The sequence below is a fragment of the Somniosus microcephalus genome, chromosome 3 (assembly GCF_052327205.1).
Source record: "Somniosus microcephalus isolate GS21.2 chromosome 3, FLI_Smic_1.0, whole genome shotgun sequence".
Lineage (NCBI taxonomy): Eukaryota > Metazoa > Chordata > Chondrichthyes > Squaliformes > Somniosidae > Somniosus > Somniosus microcephalus.
In genome coordinates this window covers 47018243-47040392 of record NC_140989.1, presented here as the reverse complement: position 1 = coordinate 47040392, position 22150 = coordinate 47018243, and the positions used below count along the sequence as shown (strand labels likewise).

Genomic DNA, 22150 nt, shown 5'->3' with positions numbered 1-22150 from the left:
TTGGTAATAAGGAGAACACAGGATGAGGTGTATTTTAGTGTGGCGCATAGAGTTATTAAGCTTGCCATTAATATGAGTACTTTTGAGATGCAAAACAAATATGGAACTCCCTGTGGGTAAAACAATTAGAGGGTCCACAGGGAAAATCTATCTTACAAAAATGTAAGAAACGGGGAGTATTGGAAATGGCTGGAGCAGGGTATGCGGCCGGGTTAGCAACAGTTAATAGCCTGGACATAGAAGGAGTAAACGAAGGAGTAGAAGAACTACAAGCAAAAATAGAGAAGTTACTAAAACAAGCTACCGGAAATAGCCAGCAATTGGCACCGGCAGGAAAACCAACAATAATGCAATTGTTGTGGGTGGAAGAGATAGTAGCCCCCCATGCAGAAACAATCAATACAATTATTGATCGACTTAATAATGCTTCTCGCCAAACCGATAAGGAACTAGTATGTGCCATGTATGGCTCATGGCTATTGTCGAATGCTCAGCATAACGTGAGGCAAATAAGTAATGGACAGATCCCTGATTGGATTTCTAATGAGGATCTGGAACCTTGTATTGACACAAATAAAAGCCTATGTAAGGGGCGTAAAATGGGACAAGTATACCGGGCAGGCAATTGTCTGACCCCATGGACTAAGGTGATTGGCTTTGTACTGGCCATCCCACAACTCCCAGAAGAGGGACAGCCCCTATACGACGTGATTAATACAGGAGAGGTACAAAGGGAGAGTTGGGTTAAATATCATGATGTCCCTACCAAGGGGATGAAGATAATAAACAGAAGAATGGAACCTTAAGGGGGTGGTAATGGATGGGTGCCACCACAAGGGAAGGACAAGGGCGTGCACATACCCCCCCACCGAGGGAGACACATCCGAGTGCGGATTTACAAAAACCACCAATTACACCCTTGAGGTACACCCAAGGGGGATACACCAAACAAGGGTAGCGCCAAAGAACAACGGGACATTTTGTGTCACCACAACTGAACAGAAATATGAATATCAAGATCTGACTTGTCCCATTCCTCAACCAAACTTTTGTTTTGATCCAAAGATATCTACACAGATAGGACACCAATATATACACCCACCAAGACCACAGGAAACGAAAACCTGATCACTTGATAAAGAGGGACTTAATAAAGAGGTTGAAACATATGTCATACCAGAGCCCAAGGCAATTCCTAAGTTAGAGGAAGAGGAAGCTTGGAAGAAATTACGGCAGGAAACGAAGGAAATTTTAAGACTTAAAGAAACACTGTTGCTAACCACCAACAAACAAGGGGTAGGGCATGAGAAGAATTATTATGAAAACTGTGTTTAAGATTGCGGAAGTATGAGTACTAGACACCCTGGCTTGGTACCACCAGGGCGACGGTACTCGTAGCAAACAATCTTAAAATATAGCATATTGGCCATATTGGGTCAAAGTGACCAATGGGCCATAAGAGGGGACTGAAGTAACCAAATTACTATTATACTTTAATTTTTATGTTAGAATATGTATAATGTAGCACCAATGTACAAGATGGAGGTAATGAGTTAATTCATACCCTGAGTTAAACGATATATGGGTCTGTATATTGCATTTACCCAGCTAAGCTTTAAAAACATGATTAAGTGACTTCAAATCCTGAGAAATTAAACTGCAGAGCAACTTGTGGGAAGATTAGGGAGGATGTCTGCTCGGCCAGGCGCGGCAGCACATATACAAGATAACATATCTAAGAATTTGTTTGTTGTAAACTCACAACAGGGTTCCATTACATCAAAGTATGGTGGGACTAATCAGAATGTGCTTGCTTTGCAGAGGTAACCCGAGACGAGGCCAAAAGTCTGTGCTTTGCACGCCTTAACGAGGACTGTTATCTTAAGGAAACATGTAACAAGCAAAACCACCTGGCTATGGGCAAATGGATGGTTGTAAAGTAATTAAGGTGAGGCCCACAGTCACAGGTGGTGACGGGACCAACTGATAACTGAAATATGGGATTTGTGGGCGGCAAGAAGATGAAATGTCATGGTTTATAATTGCCATTTCGCTATAACTCTGTATATGCTGATAAGCTTTACCCCCGCCCCTAGGGCAGGGTTTTGATTTTTGTATAACTGTGATTGTTGCTAGGGAATCGGTGGAGTCGGATTCAGACAGCGATCTGAAAGGTTCTCCCCAGGCCTGAATAAACCGTTGTGACTTCAATTAGTTGGTCTGTCTTTCTTACAACAAGCCGATGACGTCAACTTTGTATATCACTTGGTCCGCACTTTGGGGGCTTAATTCAATCCCCAAAGAACTCTAGTAAATTTGTCAAACACGATTTCCCTTTCATAAAACCATGTTGACTCTGCTTGATTGTCTTATGATTTTCTAAATGTCCTGCTATTACCTCCTTAATAATGGATTCCAGCATTTTCCCAATGACAGATGTTAGGCTAACTGGCCTATAGTTTCCTGCTTTCTGTCTCCCTCCTTTCTTGAATAGTGGTGTTACATTTGTGGTTTTCCAATCCGCTGGGACCTCTCCAGAATCCAGGGAATTTTGGTATATTACAACCAATGCATCCACTATCTCTGCAGCCACTTCTCTTACGACCCTAGGATGCAGGCCATCAGGTCCAGGGGACTTGTTGGACTTTAGACCCATTAGTTTGCCTAGTACTTTTTCTCTAGTGATAGAAATTGTTTTAAGTTCCTCCCTCCATATAGCATCATTTGGCAGCCAGGGTGTACAGCGTCAAGTGAAGTAAATCTGGCCATGGTGAGGCCATCCCTGGCTTCCTGGGCAGCAATGTGGTCAGGTGCTGATGTCCTGTGTCTTGTGCAGCATCAGTTGATTGCGGAGAAAGTTGGTGTTGTTGTTGGTGCTGCTGGTGATGCTGGTGTGCCTGGTGATGCTAGCATTAGGGCTGATCGTGGTGGGATTCTGAGGACCAAGGTGAGAGAGTTTCAAGGGCACCCATGCTGATGGAATAGATGGCAGGTGAAGTAGAGATGACAGAAGCAATCTGTCAATGTTGGGAGAGGTACTGAGGTCAGACTGGATGGAGACTTGTGTAAAGACTTGCAGCATCCTGAATCTGTAGCAGAAATGCAGTTTGCAGAAGCTAGTGGTTAAGGGAACATTTCTCAATCAGCTGGGAGCTTTGAGTTGACATTTGAAGCTGTCAACTCATCAGCTTATTCAATGGCCACTGACCTCCCACCTCAGCTTCACAGACGAGGTCTTGGCACAGCAGGAAACCGGTCAAATCCAAAAAGCTGGCGAAAAACCATTGATAAGTGGCTGTAAACAAGCCACTAATGATCTTAATTGCCTCCCCACCGCTGCGTGTCAGGCCTGCTCAGCGCTGACAGACCCGACATTTGGTAAAGGCGCGTGGCGGCAGGTTCACAGCGGGGTCCCGACTGGCTGGGGGGAAAAAACACTTTCCATCTGGACCCGCCACCGATCACATCACCAGCATCACCAGGTACACCAGCATCCCCTGATCCCCTGCAAAATCCAGCCCTTTGTTTCTAACCTTAAAATTGTACAACTAGCCCCACTATAGAAGTCCAAATTAATGACAACTATCTTCTTAACCCTGCAGCAACTACCAAATCCATTTGGCTGCTATGAGGCGGTGCAACGAAGGTTCACTAGATTGACCCCTGGGATGAGAGGGCGGTCCTATGAGGAGAGATTGAGTAGATTGGGCCTATACTCTCTGGACTTTAGAAGAATGAGAGGTGATCTCATTGAAGCATATAAGATTCTGAGGGGGATTGAGACGGTAGATGCTGAGAAGCTGTTTCCCCTGGCTGGAGAGTCTAGAACTAGGGGGCATAGTCTCAGGATAAGGGGTTGGCTATTTAAGACTGAGATGAGGAGAAATTTCTTCACTCACAGGGTTGTGAGTCTTTGACATTCTCTACCCCAGAGTGCTGTGGATGCTCGGTCGTTGAGTATATTCAAGGCTGAGATTAATAGATTTTTGGACTCTAGGGGAATCAAGGGATATGGGGATCGGGCTGGAAAGTGCAGTTGAGGACAAGACCAGATCAGCCATGATCTTATTGAATGGCGGAGCAGGCTCGAAGGGCTATATGGCCTACTCCTGCTCCTAATTCTTATGTTCTTGTACTAGGAGCAGTTCCATCGCACTGTCTTCAAAGCTAATCTGTTTTTCCTTGGTTAATGCCAGAGGGCTACAGATCTTACCATATTACCAATTCAACTCTAGTTTCTCTTCTGTTCTTATTTTTACAGAAAATGCCTTTCGTGTATTAAATATATTTTCAAATAACATAACGGCCTGTATTTTGCCTGTACGCACCCGTAGGGACCTCGTAATTGCCGGTTTCAGGCGTGCGAAGCACATGCGCTGAAAACCGGCACTTCTGATCTGTCAAGAACCCTCTTGCCAGATCGGACACCTGCCCTGGAGAAGGGCTTCTGTGGGTGGTGAGTTCCGCTTTCTGGAGAATCTCCGCCCGCAGAAAACCTTTAAAAATCTTACGCCTGGTTAAAACAGGCGTAAGCCCTGCTTGTACCAGCATATGAGTTTAAAAAAGTTAAAAAGAAATTCACTCCTTTATAATTTAAAACTACTTTATTTATTATTAATTATTTTTAGCCCAGTAAAAAACTTAAATTTTTTTTTTGAAAAAATTACATTTTTGTTTAAAATATTTAATTTAATGTAATTTTAACTCATTTTAAAAACGTGATGGTTTAAAAATTTTTTTATGTTGTCGTGTCTTTTTTTAGTGACCCCCATTCATGCTTTTGACAGGTCTACCTGTCAAAAGTATGAAGGGGATTCCTTTCTCCCATTGGCTCACCTGGCCCACGTGATACCAGGGATGCTTGCGAACCGCCTGCGCCCCTGGGATACCTGGGCCTCTGCGCACACTAACCAGGAGAGGCCCAGGATCGGAAATGGTCAGACCTCGGGAGCCCTCAGGTAAGGGGGTAGATTTTTTCCCGATAGGAGGCATCTGCATGCAGGAAGCCTCCTATCGGAAATTACGGGCCATTATTTTGGCATACATCTAGTAATACCCTCCTTGGGGTTTCTTTTACAAGGGAATGCTACTGAGAAGAGTTAATTTTGTATTAACTGACTCTTCATTTAATTTTTCCCAAGATTCTATTGTAATTAAAGACGTCATTCTAAAGATTACAGTGGTATTGAATTTCCTCTCTGTCCTCAATTTCAGTCATTGGGATATGCCAGTAATTTCCACTGGGGCTCTCCCCATCTTCTCGTAGCTTCAGTGGAAGATGAGCAGAAAAGCCGTAGATGTGACGTAAATGGCTGTTTCCGCTGTTTCTCCAGGGTTTCTGCTCATCTTCCAAAGGTACGATGGATGACCAGGAAGCTCCCGCAGTCCATAGTTTTGTTGAAATCTCAAGTGTCAGTAATACTTGTGACTGTCCTGATTAAACAGAGAATAATGGGCACCTGGGAGAGATTACGAGGCAGTGATACAAGCAAAAGGTACAAGTGATTTATATATAGAAATGATTAGAAGGCTGCAACCTATAGATATTTATAGAGGCTTATGGCACAGGAGCTAATTTGGCCAGTATGTCTATAGCGGCTCTTTGCTAGACCAATCCAAAGCTAATCCTACTGCCATACTCTCTCCATAGGCCTGTAACTTCCTCTGCTTTAAATGTTTATCCACTTTTCCCTTGAAAACAGTAATGGTCTCTGCGTTAGGTGCTCCCTGTGGCAAAGTATTCCATGCTCCAGCAACTCTGCATAAAGAAATATCTTCTAACCTCTCTCCTCACTCTTACTGACAATTTTAAATTGACGACCCTCATCACTGACTTCCCGACCTGAGAAAATAATCTTTCCCTAGTCGCTCTGTTAAAACCCTTCATAATTTTTTTAAAACCTATTAAATCTCCTCACAGCCTTCACTGCTCCAGTGGAAATAGTCCCAGTATCGCGTGTCTCTCCTGATAACTATAGTTTCTCCACCTGATATCATTCTAATAAATCTAGCTGTATGCTGCCTATGACTTTAATATCCTTTCTATAATGGGTGCTGAAAACTGCACTTTAATTGTGAACTAACCATTGCGTAAATTCATCATTACCTCTTTGCTCTTGCACACTATGGCCCTATTTATAGAAACAGGAACTGAAAGCACATTGCCATATAGCCCATGATAACTCTTATACCCCTCTATCAAATTGTCTTCAGGTACTTATCCAAATCTCTGTCTTGAATTTGCCTATTCACCCAGCTCCCCAGTACCTCACTCAGTAGTCAATGCCATAAATTCACCATCCTTTGTGTAAATAGTTAAACCTAAACTGTCTTTTCACCCTCCCTCTTCTAAGTTTGAGGCTTTGTCCTGTTGTTGTAAAAACCTAAAATGCTTTTTTTATTTTAATGTCTATCTACCTGCATGTGAACATTCAAGGAATTATGTATTTGAACCCTTCTGTTCGTTCATATTTTTTAGTGTTCTTCCACTGAGTGTATATTACCCTTGCCTCACACTTCTCCACATTAAATTGCATCTGCCAACTGTTTGCCCCTCCTTCCTTCCTCTACCACGTTCAACAATTCCCTCATATCCATCACCACCCAGCACTGGGCCACACTATAACGCTTCTCATTACAAGCCACCTCTTCCTGACAACTGTCTGAGGCTGAACCAGACAGTTCACAACCTTGGTGTCGTATTTGACACTGAGATGAGCTTCTGATCACATAGTCGCACCATTATTAAGACCGCCTACTACTTCCACCTCCGTAACATCGCCCAACTCCGCCCTTGCCTCAGCTCATCTGCTGCTGAAACCCCCATTCATGCCTTTGTTACCTCAAGAGTTGACTATTCCAAAGCACTCCTGGCTGGCCTTCCATCTTCCACCCTCCATAAACTCATCATCCAAAACCTGCTACCCGTATCCTAACTCGCATCAAGTCTCATTCACCCATCATCCCTGTGCTCGCTGACCTACATTGGCTCCTAGTTAAGCAACACCTCGATTTAAAAATTTTCATCCTCGTTTTCATCCTCCATGGCCTCGCCCCTCCCTAACTCTGTAACCTCCTCCAGCACAACCCTCCGAGATATAATTCGCACCACACAAGTGCCAGGCAATGACTATCTCCAACAAGCGAGAGTCTAACCACCGCCCCTTAACATTCAACGGCATTACCATCGCCGAATCCCCCACCATCAACATCCCATTGACCAGAAACGTAACTGGACCAACCACATAAATACTGTGGCAACAAGAGCAGTTCAGAGGCTAGGTATTCTGCGGTGAGTGTCTCACCTCCTGACTCCGCAAAGCCTTCCCACTATCTACAAGGCACAAGTAAGGAGTGTGATGGAATACTCTCCACTTGCCTGGATGAGTGCAGCTCCAACAACACTCAAGACCACCACCAGCATACCATGGCTGCAGTGTGTACCATCTACAAGATACACTGCAGCAACTCGCCAAGGCTTCTTCGGCAGCACCTCCCAAACCCGCGACCTCTTCCACCTAGAAGGACAAGGGCAGCAGGTGCATGGGAACACCACCACCTCCAAGTTCCCCTCCAAGTCACACACCATCTTGACTTACAAGTATATTGTCGATCCTTCATCGCTGCTGGGTCAAAATCCTGGAACTCCTTCCCTAACAGCACTGTGGGAGTACCTTCACCACACGGACTTCAGTGGTTCAAGAAGGCGGCTCACCACCACCTTCTCAAGGGCAATTAGGGATGGGCAATAAATGCTGGCCTTGCCAGCGATGCCCACATCACATAGATGAATAAAAAAAAAATATCTGCGCTCCTCTAATTTTGGCCTCTTGCACATCCCCGATTTTAATCGTTCCACCATTAGCAGACGTGCCTTCAGCTGCCCAGGTCCTAAGCTCTGAAATTCCCGCCCTAAACCTCTCCACCTTTCTACCTTTTATTCCTCCTTTAAGATGCTCCTTAAAACCTACCTCTGCCCTAATATCCCCTTATGTGGCTCAGTGTCAAATTTTGTTTGATAACACTCCTGTGAAGTGCCTTAGGGCGTTTTGCTACATTAAAGGCGCTATATAAATGCAAGTTGTTGTAGTTGTACAAAGATCTTCCTTGCTTCCTTCACAACCATTACCTTCAATGGAAATAAAATTCGAGAGAGATGTAAAATGGGCTGCCAATTCGCTAGTGTCCATTTTACACGATCGCACAAAGTCAAAATCTACCCCACTGTGTCCCTCGACTCACCAAGTGCAACACTATGGAAGATCCTCTAGCTATATGATGCTTTATGTAACGGTTATGTAACATTCATAGATAGGCAGACAAATAGCTAAGGTAAATGGAAGTGATTATGCTGCATCAAGGCAAAATAATGAAATGCTCAAGTGACAACTGCAGTGAAATGCCTATAAAAGACAAAAGTAATGCAAATGCTTCAGCCAATTTCTTTTCTTCTAACCTTTATACATGGCTCATTGATCTTTAATAGATGCATATTTTTAGCTGGCAGCGTGAATAGCAAAGTTAACAGTATTTATCTTTGACTGATGAATGAGGATGGGGAAGCCACTTGAATACTGTAATCACAATTAATCAGCCAACAGTGAAAAACTACCCGGCTTAAATGTCATTGGGCAGATGAACACAAAACATAGAAATATTCTACAATGATTCATAAACCTTCCTTTACATAATATCAAGTCCCAGCGAGTGAAAACATAGCAAGGAATGTAAACGAATGAACATAATGCAAAGTATTATATGGTTATACTACAGTCCTATACGAAGGAACTTTACAAGTTCCTGACAGAGCAGGACATGGTAATATATGGGGGTGTGGGTTACTTAAGTTTTCCTAGTTATGGGTAACCGTAGCCTCCTGTAACTTGCTTGATTGTATAATGGAATTGGGAAGGATTTTCTCAGACTTTTTCCTGAATCTGGCCACAGATTTTTTTTTACCATTAACTGTTAGTGGGTTGGGGGGTCTGATGCACAAAAGTCCACTATTTAGTGCATAGGGTGAGCACTGACAGACCTGATGTCCTTTTCTTGCCTTTCTTTTCTTTAGTTCAAAACACTGGGCTAGATTTTCAGGTCAATTATAAAACAGAACATGCATCATCAGAAAAAGGGTTGTGGGTTTGAGCCCCATACAATAGGTTTGAGCTTATAAACTGGACTGATTGCATTATCAGTGCATTATTAAGACGGTGTTGCATTGTTGGAGGTGCTGACTTTCAGATGTCTGCCTGTTCCAGTGGTCCAGGTGGATGGTAGATTCCATGGCACTATTTGAAGAAGAGCAGGGAGTTTTCCCCAATGACCGGGCTAACATTCCTCCCTCAACCAACCAACAGAAAAAACATTAGATGATCATTCACCTCATTGCTGCTTGTGAAATGTTGCTGGTGCAGAATAGTTTATGTTTTGACCATGTAACAACAATCACAGAATTTCAAAGTAATTTGTTATGTATAAACCTCTTCGATACATTTCAGCACGATAAGGCACAACATAAATGTATAAGTATTATAACTTTGATCAGCAAAACAATTTTGAACAGAATAAATAAAATAGTAAATGAACAATTTGATCTGCATCATCTGACGCACCTTCAGTACCTCCTGCCCCAAGATGTTATGTTCAGTCATCTGCATGTTTACATTGGTGATTCAATCTGTACCCTATGTTGCTGAATAGGCAGGCGACTGGCTGGATTACATCAAAACTGCAGTGTGTGGACATTTCCAGATTTTATCAGGATTAATTTTGGAATTCATCCTCTGGGGTAATTATCAAATTGAATGCAGTTTAATCCTGAAATTGGAAGGCTTAAACACAATGGCCGGCATTTTCCCATCAAAAAACATGTGGATTTGGAGCGTGGGGGCAGTTAAATTGTTAAAGCTGTGAATCCCAACCTGATCCCGCCTCCAAACCGCCCACTTCCGGTTTCGCCAGAGACGGGTTGGGGGCGGGCGACCAACCTGCTGCCAGGGAGTGTTACCATAATTTAAATATTGTAATGAGGCTGGAAGCCTCTATCTTCCCTTCCATTTTGAATTTAACTACCTGTGGACGGGGTTCACATAATTCGTGAAACCCGGCAGTTAAACCGAGGTGGGGATTATTGCACCCGGGGGTAAGTGGCTTTATACCCACCTCCAGGATCCACGGTCCCTGCCTAACCCACCCCCAGCGATCGGAGACCCCCACCACGAGGCCACTGATTGCCTTCCCAGGCCTCCCCCACCAAACCATGTTGATGAGGCCGGCCCCGATCCTCGGGCCCCCCTGCCGATTCTCCACCCCCCCCACCCCGATCCCTGGCCGCCCCCCCACCGTGATCCCCGATCATCCGCCCGAACCACGCCTCCGCGATCCCTGATACATCCCCCGCGATCCCCACTTGCCTGCTGATCCTCGACCTCCCCGATCCCCGACCACCCCCTATCGCCTGCAAGCCCCCTCCGATCCTCTCTCCACCCTCCCGATTGCCGACCCCCTCCTGGAGGGCTGTGGAAGCTCAGTTGTTGAGTATATTCAAGGCTGAGATAGATAGATTTTTGGACTCTAGGGAAGTCAAGGGATACAGGCTGGAAAGTGTTGAGGTCGGAGATCAGCCATGATCTTATTGAATGACGGAGCAGGCTCGAGGGGCCATATGGCCTACTCCTGCTCCTACGTTCTGTTGTTCTTATGATGGGTTGAATGGTATTTTCTTGTCCAATGCTTTTTTATGTTCATATGTATACACCCACTGTCTTGTTTTGTTTGTACTTATACAACATATTGGATTTATTTGATTAGATTGAGCAAGCGATGATCTACCTTTCTGCTATACAGTGCAACACGTACTAACTGGACTTTCAGTGAAATATATACTGCAATTATAGGATTTGTTTCACATGTATCAAACTACTTTGACACATTCATGCAAAGAGAACAAATGGGTTAAGTTAATCATGATAAACATCAGAATAATAAGAGTTGAGGAATAAGGCCATTGAAGTGAAAGGATTGAAGAGGTAATTAGATGCATTTCTGGAGAGAAAGGATTGCGGGATATACTTGCAAGGCCGGTTGGTGGGGTCAAAATAGGGGAGGCGGTGGCGTAGTGGTTATGTCACTAGATTAGTAAGCCAGAGGCTTAGTCAAATGCTCTGAGGATATGGGTTCAAATCCCACCACGGCAGCTGGTGGAATTTAAATTCAATTCAATTTAATTCTGGAATTAAATGTTAGTCTTAATAATGGCGACCATGATACCATTGTTGATTGTTGCAAAAACCCATCTGGTTCACTAGGGAAGTTCACTGGTCCTTTAGGGAAGGAAATCTGCTGTCCTTACCTGGTCTGGCCTACATGTGACTCCAGACCCACAGCAATGTGGTTGACTCTTAATGGCCTAGCAAGCCACTCAGTTGTAAACAACCGCTACAAAAAACAATAAGAATAAAACTGGATGGAACTCCCTTCCTAACAGCATTGTGGGTGTACCTACACCATATGGACTGCTTGCGGTTCAAGAAGGTGGCTCACCACCACCTTCTCAAGGGCAATTAGGGATGGGCACTAAATGCAGGCCTAGCCAGCAACGCCCACATCCCATCAATGAATTAAAAAAAAATCAATAATATAAAAGCAGGTTTCCTGCACCTCAACCTTTTTCTGTTCCTAATAATTATTTTATGTCCTTATGAGGGAAAGAGGATATGTAAAATTAACTAATACAAAAGCGAAATACTGCGCATGCTGGAAATCTGAAATAAAAACAGAAAATGCTGGAAATACTCAGCAGGTCAGGCAGCATCTGTGGAGAGAGAAACAGAGTTAATGTTTCAGGCCGGTGACCCTTCATCAGAACAGGAAAAAGTTAGAGATGTAACAGATTTTTAAGCAAGTGTATGGGCAGGGGAAGGAGGGAGAGGTGGAAAGAACAAAAGGGAAGGTCTGTTGATAGGGTGGGAAGCAGGAGAGATTAAAAGACAAAAGGGATGCTGGTGCAAGGCAAAAGGAGATGGTAATGGGACAAGTTAAGAAACAAAAGTTGACTCTAGGTGAGGTGTAAATGGCCATGGCAAAAACATCAACAACTGCCATGTGAGAGAAAAAAAAACATAGGGGCCGAGGTTCTAGTCCGAAATTGTTGAACTCAATGTTGAGTCCAGAAGGCTGTAAAGTGCCTAATTGAAAGATGAGGTGCTGTCCTCAAGCTTACGTTGAGCTTTGCTGGAACAGTGTAAGAAGCCGAGGGCCGAGGACAGAGGGATCAGAGTGGGAGTGGAGTGGAGATTTAATGTGACAGGCGATCGGAAGCTTGGGGTTATGCTTACGGACTGAACGGAGGTGTTCTGCAAAGTGGTCACCCAATCTGCGTTTGGCCTCCCTAATGTAGAGGAGACCGCATCGTGAGCAGCGAATACAGTATACCAAATTGTAAGAAGTACAAGTAAATCGCTGTTTCACCTGGAAGGAGTGTTTGGGGCACTGGACAGTGGGAAGGGAGGAGGTAAAAGGGCAGGGGTTGCATCTCCTGTGCTTTCACGGGGAGGTGCCGTGGGAAGGGGAAGGGGTGATGGAGGAGTGGACCAGGGCGTCGCGGAGGGAATGGTCCCTTCGGAATGCTGAAAGGGGAGGGGAAGATTCGTTTGGTGGTGGGATCACGCTGGAGGTGGCGGAAATGGCGGAGGATGATACGTTGAATGTGGAGGCTTCCACCCTTCCCTCACCTTCACACGGTCCATCTCCGACTCTTCCCTTCCCTTCCTCGACTTCTCTGTCTCCATTTCTGGGATAGGCTACTGACCATCATTCACTATAAGCCCACTGGCTCCCACAGCTACCTAGACTACACTTCCTCCCACTCCGCTTCCTGTAAGGACTTTATTCCATTCTCCCAGTTTCTCCGTCTCTGCCACATCTACCCTGACCATACCACCTTTCATACTAGTGCTTCCGACATGTCTTCCTTTTTCCTCAACCGAGGATTCCCCTCTACCGTGGTTGATATGGCCCTCGAACGTGTCCGTTCCATTTCCCGCACTTCTACTCTCACCCCTTCCCCTCCATCCCAGAACCACGATAGGATTCCCCTTGTCCTCACCTTTCACCCCACCAGCCTCCACATTCAACGGATCATCCTCCGCCATTTGGCTACCTCCAGCATGATTCCACCACCAAACGCACCTTCCCCTTCCCTTTCACCATTCCGAAAGGACCACTCCCTCCGTGACACCCTGGTCCACTCCACTATCACCCCCAACACCCCTTCCCACGGCATCTTCCCGTGTAAGCGCAGGAGATGCAACACCTGCCCTTTTACCTTCTCCCTTCCCACTGTCCAGGGCCCCAAACACTCCTTCCAGGTGAAACAGCGATTTACTTGTACTTCTTGCAATTTAGTATACTGTATTCGCTGCTCACAATGCAGTCTCCTCTACATTGGGGAGACCATACGCAGATTGGGTGACCGCTTTGCGGAACACCTCCATTCAGTCTGTAAGCGTGACCCCGAGCTTCCGGTCGCCTTTCACTTTAATTCTCCGCTGCACTCCCACTCTGATCTCTCCATCCTCGGTCTCTTACATTGTTCCAACGAAATAAAAGACTTGCATTTATATAGCACCTTTCACGACCACCAGACATCTCAAAGTGCTTTACAGCTAATGGAGTGTAGTCACTGTTGTAATGTGGGAAAGCTCAACGTAAGCTCGAGGAACAGCACCTCATCTTTTGATTAAGCGCTTTACAGCCTTCTGGACTCAACATTGAGTTCAACAACTTCAGACTATAACCTCGGCCACTATTTTTTTTCTCTCACATGGCAGCTGTTGATGATTCTAACATTGCCATTTACACCTCATCTAGTCATCTTTTGTTTCTTAACTTGTTCCATTACCATCTGCTTTTGCCTTGCACCATCATCGCTTTTGTCTTTTAATCGCTCCTGCCTTCCATCCTTTCACAGACTTTCCCTTTTGTTCTTTCCTCCCCTCCCCCCATCCCCTGCCCTTACACTTGCTTAAAAATCTGTTACATCTCCAACTTAGAAACATAGAGAAAAAAATAGGAGCAGGAGTAGGCCATTCAGCCCTTCGAGCCTGCTCCACCATTCAATATGATCATGGCTGATCCTCTATCTCAATACCATATTCTCGCTCTCTCCCCATACCCCTTGATGCCTTTTGTGTCTAGAAATCTATCTATCTCCTTCTTAAATATATTCAGTGACTTGGCCTCCACAGCCTTCTGTGGTAGAGAATTCCACATGTTCACCACCCTCTGAGTGAAGAAATTTCTCCTCATCTCAGTCCTAAATGTCCTACCCCGTATCCTGAGGCTGTGACCCCTCGTTCTAGACCCCCCCACGCCAGGGGAAACATCCTCCCTGAATCCAGTCTGTCTAGCCCTGTCAGAATTTTATACATTTCAATGAGATCCCCTCTCATTCTTCTAAACTGTAGTGAATATAGGCCTAGTCGACCCAATCTCTCCTCATACGACAGTCCTGCCACCCCAGGAATCAGTCTGGTGAACCTTCGCTGCACTCCCTCTATGGCAAGTATATCCTTTCTTAGGTAAGGAGACCAAAACTGCAGACAGTACTCCAGGTGTGGTCTCACCAAGGCCCTGTATAACTGTAGCAAGACATCCTTGCTCCTGTACTCAAATCCTCTTGCAATGAAGGCCAACATACCATTTGCCTTCCTAACTGTTTGCGGCACCTGCATGTTTGCTTTCAGTGACTGGTGTACAAGGACACCCAGGTCCCTCTGTACATCAACATTTCCCAATCTATCACCATTTAAATAATACCCTGACTTTTTGTTTTTCCTACCGAAGTGGATAACTTCACATTTATCCACGTTATACTGCATCTGCCATGTATCTGCCCACTCACTCAACTTGTCTAAATCTCCTTGAAGCCTCCTCACAACTCACAATCCCACCTAGTTTCGTGTCGTCAGCAAACCAGTTCTGATGAAGGGTCATCGACCTGAAACGTTAACTCTGTTTTTCTTTCGATAGATGCTGCCTGACCTGCTGAGTATTTCTAGCATTTTCTGTTTTTATGTTTGTAAAATTAACTAAATGGCTACTTACATTAGGACAGGCATCTTGTCCCTGCTGCCCAACCAGTATGTACAGAATCAGATCCTTTTGCAGCTGGAAAGTGGCTTGTATTAACACACCGTGAAACCTCCTAAAGTTGCCCTTTCCTCCTATGCCTCCAGCAGCTCCGTAAGCTGATATCCTGCAGGTAGATGGGAAAATTATTTATTTTATCCATATATTCACAAGAAACAACCCTTCTATTCCCAATAGTTTTACTGTAAGATTTAACAGTGGCAATGGCCTCAAAATTTACCGAAGTGCGAGTTCAGATTTGGGTGGGGGGGGGGGGGCGGTGAGGGGTTATGGTCGGGAAACACGGAAGTACGGGTTTCCCTGAACACCGTGCAGATTAAACTCCAGGGCATGTTTTAATTTGTTTCTCCGGGTTGTTGAGCGGGACATTCGCCATGGAGTAGGAAGGTCCAGTGGTGGTGCGGGGGTCAGTGGTTGCGGGATGCGTGGGGGGTAATCACAGGGGCACGGGATCAGTGATCGTGGGGGTGGCAGTGATGGCATGGGGAGCAGGGGTGGTGATTGCGGATGGAGATCACGGGGCAGTGATCGTAGAGGAGGTGGGGCAGTGATTGTGGGGGGGGGTGATCGCAGTGGGATGTAGGTGGTGATCACAGGGAGGGCGGGGGTGGTCATCACAGGCGGAGATCACGGGGGTGGGGAGTGAGCGCGCGAGGGGGGCAATCGCAGTGGTATTTAGGCAGTGATCAAGGGGAGGGCGGGGGTGGTGATCGAGGAGGGACGGGCCGGTGATCACGGGACGTCTGTGATTGTGGGATGCGGTGATCGCAGAGGGACGGGGCGGTGATCGCGGGACATTGGTGATTGGAGGGCGCGGTGATCATGAGGGGGGTTGGCTGGTGAGCACAGAGGGCGGTGATCATGGGGGCGGTGATCGCAGGGGGGTTCTGGATGGTGATCGCAGGTGGGGGGGTGGGATGTGATTGCAGGAGAGCGGGGGTGGTGATCGCATGGGGGTCGAGCTCGGGTTTGGACAGATCTCTTGCAGGGGGAGCGTTTTTTTTTAACAGGATAAGCTTGTTGGGCCTGGAGGGAACACTCCTGCTTCTCCTGGCCCACAAGCAGTGCTGTAAAGGCACTTATCTTATGGATCCAGCACATCTCGCCTCCTTTTACTTGCCGGATTGCCCAAGGCCGGGAAACCCGGCCAATTTGAGTTAAAAAATAGAAATCAGGTTAAACTGGAGGCACGGAGCCTCCTTAAAATGTTTCAATGACCGACCCGCCTCCTGCGAGCAGATTAGTTGCCTGGCCCTCGTCCTGTCTCCGTTAAGGCTGGAAGTGGACAGGTCCGAGGCTCGGATTTGAAATTTTTAACATTTTAACTTCCCACCTGACCCAAACCTATCCGTTTCTGAGGGTTGAAAGTCCCCTCTGTATGTTTGGGCAGCTATCATAAAATATTAGACTCCTCCATCTGTTTTCCCTCTCTCCCTAAACCTGTCCAGTTCTACACCTCTACACATTAAAAAAAACCTCCCCAAAACCATGTTTTTGACCTAGCTTTGGCCATCCCTCCTAATTTCTACTTGCCCAGCTTGACAAGCATTTTTATTACGCCTATTTGCGAAGTACCTCGAGATTTATTTTAATATTAAAGGTGCTTTACGAATACAAGTTGTTGTTGATCCCCGATTCCGATTTCTTTTCATAGGTTTAAACCTCTGAACAACTTCCTGTAGTCGCAAGGGAAGGGTAAGTGAATGATGAGCTTATCCACGACTAGAGCTTTCCCCCATCCTTTGATATCACTATCCATCAGTCCCTATTAAGTGGGAATGCAGATGATTTGCTCCCAAGTCCTGGCCAATATAACTCCTGAGCTAGTCTTTAGGAGGTGTGCGAGACTAACATCAGTGAACCTTCTGTGGAAGAGCCTCCTCTATGCATGCTCTGCCCATTTCATGACCAATTTTGCTTTGGGGTCCTACCACTGGCATTAGGTCCCCGACGTACATACGTAAGGAGTCCAACACTCATTTCAGGCCGGCAACATTTTCATTATGAACAGCTAGCTAGAGCTAGTCATTTATTCAGCCATGTGGACTAGTGTACAGGCATCCATCTTGAATACTGCCTTGTGGGTAGCCCACTCTTAAACATACAGCTCCACCTAGTCTACCATTCTAGAATGACATGTTACTGATCATTACATCCCCCTTCCTTTGAGGTTAAACAAAATCAATATCAATCAATCATAACGACATAAACATCTTCACAACAGTCAACACATTTTCAAAGCTTTACTTTATGAACTCTAAGCTTTTCATTCTTTTACTATAGTTTTCTTTCTCTTCAAAGATTAAGTCTATCAGGCTTTTTTACTTCACGTGTGGATCTTCTCAGCACAGGTAAGTCTGATGTGTTTGCATGAGAGCCTGTATGTGTGTTTGTGTTAGATTGTTCTGGTGGTGAGTGACAAGATTCAGTTGCGGCATTGTCATCGATTTGCTCTTGGATAGTTTCTTGTGTTTTCAGGAGGGAACGGCGGTTCCTCCTGAGAATCTGTCCTTCCTCAGTTCTAACAGTGTATGACCTTGGTCCTACTTCCTCAAGAACTGTAGCTTTTCTGTTCCATGCATCTGGATCCTCAATCCTGACAACATCATCCCTTGTCAATGGTTTCAGGGTTTTGGATGACTTGTCATAGTGTGATTTCTGTTTCAGCTTTAACAGTTGAAGTCTCTGTCTTAGTTCCTTACTCTGCTTTTCTTTTGCACAGCAGGGTAGCGTGGTGCGCAACTTGCGACCCATTAGGAGTTCAGCAGGTGAAGAACCAGAGTCTAAAGGGGAGGCTCGGTAGCTCAGCAGGGCGAGATAAGGATCAGACTTGCTTTCTGTTGCTTTCTTCAGTAGCTGCTTGAGAACTTGAACACCTTTCTCTGCCTTACCATTCGACTGAGCATACAGAGGACTGGATGTGATGTGTTGAAAGTCATAATGTGCTGCAAACTGTTGCCACTCCTTACAGATGAAGCACGGACCATTGTCGCTAACGGCAATCCTGGGAATCCCATGTCTGGCAAAGATGGATTTAACATGCATTATGACACTGCTTGCTGATGTGCTTGAGAGCAGCGCCATCTCAGGATAGTTAGAATAGTAGTCAATCACTATTAGATAGTCTTTACCATTCAAATGAAAGAGGTCCATACCAACCTTTTGCCATGGTGCTGTTGGTAAGTCAGCTACTATCATTGGTTCCTTTGCTTGTTTGTTTTGGTGTTTCTGACATGTCTCACATTTGCCTATCATGTTCTCAATGTCCTTATTTATGCCAGGCCAATAAACAGTGTCTCTTGCTCTCCTTTTGCATTTTTCAATTCCGAGGTGTCCCTCATGAATCCTTTTGAGCATGTCTTGACGTAGAGCCTGTGGAATGACTATTCTGTTCTGTTTTAGTAATAGTCCACTTGCGACACTTAACTCTGACCTGATGTGATAGTACTTTGGACAGGAACCTTTTGGCCAACCATGATGAATGTTCTCTATTACTGTTTGTAACACTGTATCTTTTACTGTTTCTTCTGCTATTTGCTTTGATTTTGTGTCTGACACGGGCAGCGCAGCAGTGACCATACTCACATGAACATCCACGTCTTCCTCAGTAGAGCTCACATGACTCACTGTGGGTGCTCGGGATAGTGCATCTGCTAACACTATGTATTTGCCTGGTGTGTAGATCAGTTCAAAGTCATATCTTTGCAGCTTCATCATGAGTCGTTGAATCCTTGGAGACATCTCATTCAGATTTTTTTTAATGATGGCAACCAGTGGGCAGTGGTCTGTCTCAACTGTGAAGGTGGGAAGTCCATATATGTAGCCATGGAACTTTTCTAGTCCAACTACCAAGCCTAGACATTCCTTTTCAATCTGGGTGTATCGACACTCAGAATCAGTCATAGACCTGGAGGCATAGGCAACAGGCTTCCAATCTTCACCCTCTGCTTGTAGCAAGACCGCGCCTAGGCCATCTTTTGATGCATCCGTTGTCACTTTGATTCTCTTTGTTGGGTCAAAGAAGGTGAGTACAGGTGTGGTTGTCAGCACTGTTTTAAGGTTCATCCACTCTTGTTCATGTCTTTCTGTCCATGCGAACTCATTTGTTTTATGTAGCAGGTCTCGCAGACAGGCTGCCTTGGCTGACAAGTTAGGAATGAACTTTCAAATGAAGTTTATCATCTCCATGATGTGTAGCACTCCTTTTTTGTCAGTGGGTCGGGGCATTTTGAGTATGGCGTTTACTTTTTCCATATCTGGCTCTATTCCTTTACCAGATAGATTATCTCCTAGGAAAGTGACTTCCTGGACGCCAAACTGACACTTGGCTTTGTTGAGCTTCAGTCCATTCCGGCGTATGCTCTGTAGCACTTTAGTCAGTCTCTCATTGTGTTCTTTCAGTGTGGAGCCCCAGATGATGATGTCATCAACATAGACCCGAACTCCTTCCAGACCTTCAATTATGTGTTCCATCGCTCTATGAAAGATTTCAGATGCAGATATTATCCCGAAAGGCATTCTGAGGAAACAATACCTGCCAAATGGTGTGTTGAAGGTACAGTGTTTGGTGCTTTCTTCATCCAGTTTTAGTTGCCAAAATCCTTGTGAGGCATCGAGCTTTGTGAAGTATCTGGCACCTGACATTTCACTGGTGATTTCTTCTCGCTTGGGAATCTGGTAGTGTTCACGTTTTATGTTTGCATTTAAGTCCTTTGGATCCATGCATACTCTTAGATCATTGTTCTTTTTCTTTACACATACCATGGAGTTAACCCAGTCTGTTGGCTCTTCGACTTTCCTGATGACTCCTAGTGTGGTCATTCTGTCCAGTTCTTTCTTGAGCCGGTCAGGCAGGGGTGCTGGAACTCTCCGTGGAGCATGTACCATTGGCTGAGCATTCTCCTTTAGCTAGATCTTGTAAGTGAATGGTAGAACTTCAAATCCATTGAACACATCCTGGAAATTACTCACTACAGAATCCACCGTGTCATCTGGTCTGCTTATGGCACAGTTTATACGGTAGACTCTCTTGACCAGTTCTAAGTCCTCACAAGCTTTGTCACCTAGTAGTGAATCAAGTCCTTCAGCCACAACAGAAAACATGAGATGATGCACTTTGTCTTTGACTGTCACTTTAAGTCTGCATACACCTAAGCTATCTATTTTCTGTCCATTATAGTTCTTCAGTAGTACTGACTTTTTCTGTATTTTGGGCTTTTCTTTCATATTTTTAATGTCACTCATACTGATTAAGTTTGCTTTTGCCCCAGTGTCTAGTTTCAATGTAACTAATGCTCCATTTACCTGCAGTGACATTATCCATTTGTCCTCTTTTACTGCATTAACTTTATGTTCAGCATTGTCCATTCCTGAGGGCTGCACATTTTCTGTATCCTTTTTTATATTGTCACATGACACCATTGCTACAAAAAATGTCTCACTTAAATCAGTGTCCGCAATCACATTGACTTGTTGCCCTTTCTTTGTTTTTACTTTTGAAAAGCATTGTTTGGCAAAGTGATTCTTTCCTTACATTTTGTGCACAGTTTCCCAAACGCTGGGCATTGTTTTGGCTGGTGCTGGTAACCACAGCGTTTACAATTAAAAATTCCATCCTCCGATTGCTTTGCATTTCTATTCTGCCCACGTTTCTTCCCTTTGTAGGACACAGCACCGACAGCAGCACAGTCACTCATTACAGTCGCATCATTATTAATTTCACTGAAAGTCTTTGCGTGCTGTTGAGCTCGCTCACTGGCATGGCATATTTTCACAGCATTCTCCAATGTTAGTTCAGTTTCTCTCAACAAACGTTCCCTGACCTTTTTATCATGAATACCAAACACAATCTGGTCACGAATCATGGATGATTTCAGTTCAGAGAAATTACATGTCTGTGCTTTCAGTTTCAGATCGGTCACAAAGCTATCAAAAGTCTCATTTTGCTGCTGTGTCCGTGAACGGAACACGTACCTCTCATAGGTCTCGTTCTTTTTGGGAGAACAATGTGTATCAAACTTCTTTAGCACATCGTCCATCTTTTCTCTGTCCTCCACTTGATCAAATACAAACGTATTAAATACCTCTATCGCCTGCGAGCCTGCAACCGTGAGCAGCAATGCTATTTTCCTTGCGTCTGGCTTCGTACCGAACCCGATGGCAGCAATGTAGAGTTCGAATTGTTGTTTGAAAGTCTGCCAATTGCAGTCGACATTCCCCGTGAGTTTCAAACCCTCTGGTGGCTTCAAATTCTCCATGTCGCGTTTCACAATATTCAGCAGATATTACCAATCCTGGTACCAGGTTATGTTCATAAATAAATAGACATTTTCATTATGAACAGCTAGCTAGAGCTAGTCATTTATTCAGCCATGTGGACTAGTGTACAGGCATTCATCTTGACTGCTGCCTTGTGGGCAGCCCACTCTTAAACATACAGCTCCACCTAGTGTACCATTCTAGAATGACATGTTACTGATCATTACAATCACTATCCATCATTCCCTATTAAGTGGGAATGCAGATGATCTGCTCCCAAGTCCTGGCCAGTATAACTCCTGAGCAAGTCTTTAGGAGGTGTGCGAGACTAACATCAGTGAACCTTCTGTGGAAGAGCCTCCTCTATACATGCTCTGCCCATTTCATGACCAATTTTGCTTTGGGGTCCTACCACTGGCATTAGGTCCCCGACATACATACGTAAGGAGTCCAACGCTCATTTCAGGCCAGCAACTTGCACATCTAGAAGTCACTGGCTTCAAATTTTGCAGGCAGCACACTTCCGGGAGGGATTGGGCGCGGCAGGTCGTGACCTGAAATTCATTCCTCAATGTTGATTTTTCAACCAAAAACCCAATGCGCTGATGTTCAATTTCTTCCCAGGTTGTCTGCACCCACACTGCTTAAATACCGCCGCTGGTAGGTCAGGGAAGGAATAGGATGACTGTCGTCTCTGGAGATACCTCTAATCTGAACCTTCCTTCCCTCCTAGCAGAAATGA

At 45.0% G+C, this 22150-nt stretch overlaps 1 protein-coding gene across 1 annotated transcript in view; it reads right to left on the bottom strand.

Annotated features, from left to right (window-relative positions):
• The window catches only part of LOC147121021 (ALK tyrosine kinase receptor-like), a 970192-nt gene that overhangs the window by 168731 nt on the left and 779311 nt on the right, over nt 1–22150 (bottom strand). Inside the window, exon 13 of the mRNA XM_085977636.1 lies at nt 15106–15256. Within this exon, the coding sequence (XP_085833762.1) occupies nt 15106–15256 (151 nt within the window). The remainder of the gene's footprint in view (nt 1–15105; nt 15257–22150) is intronic.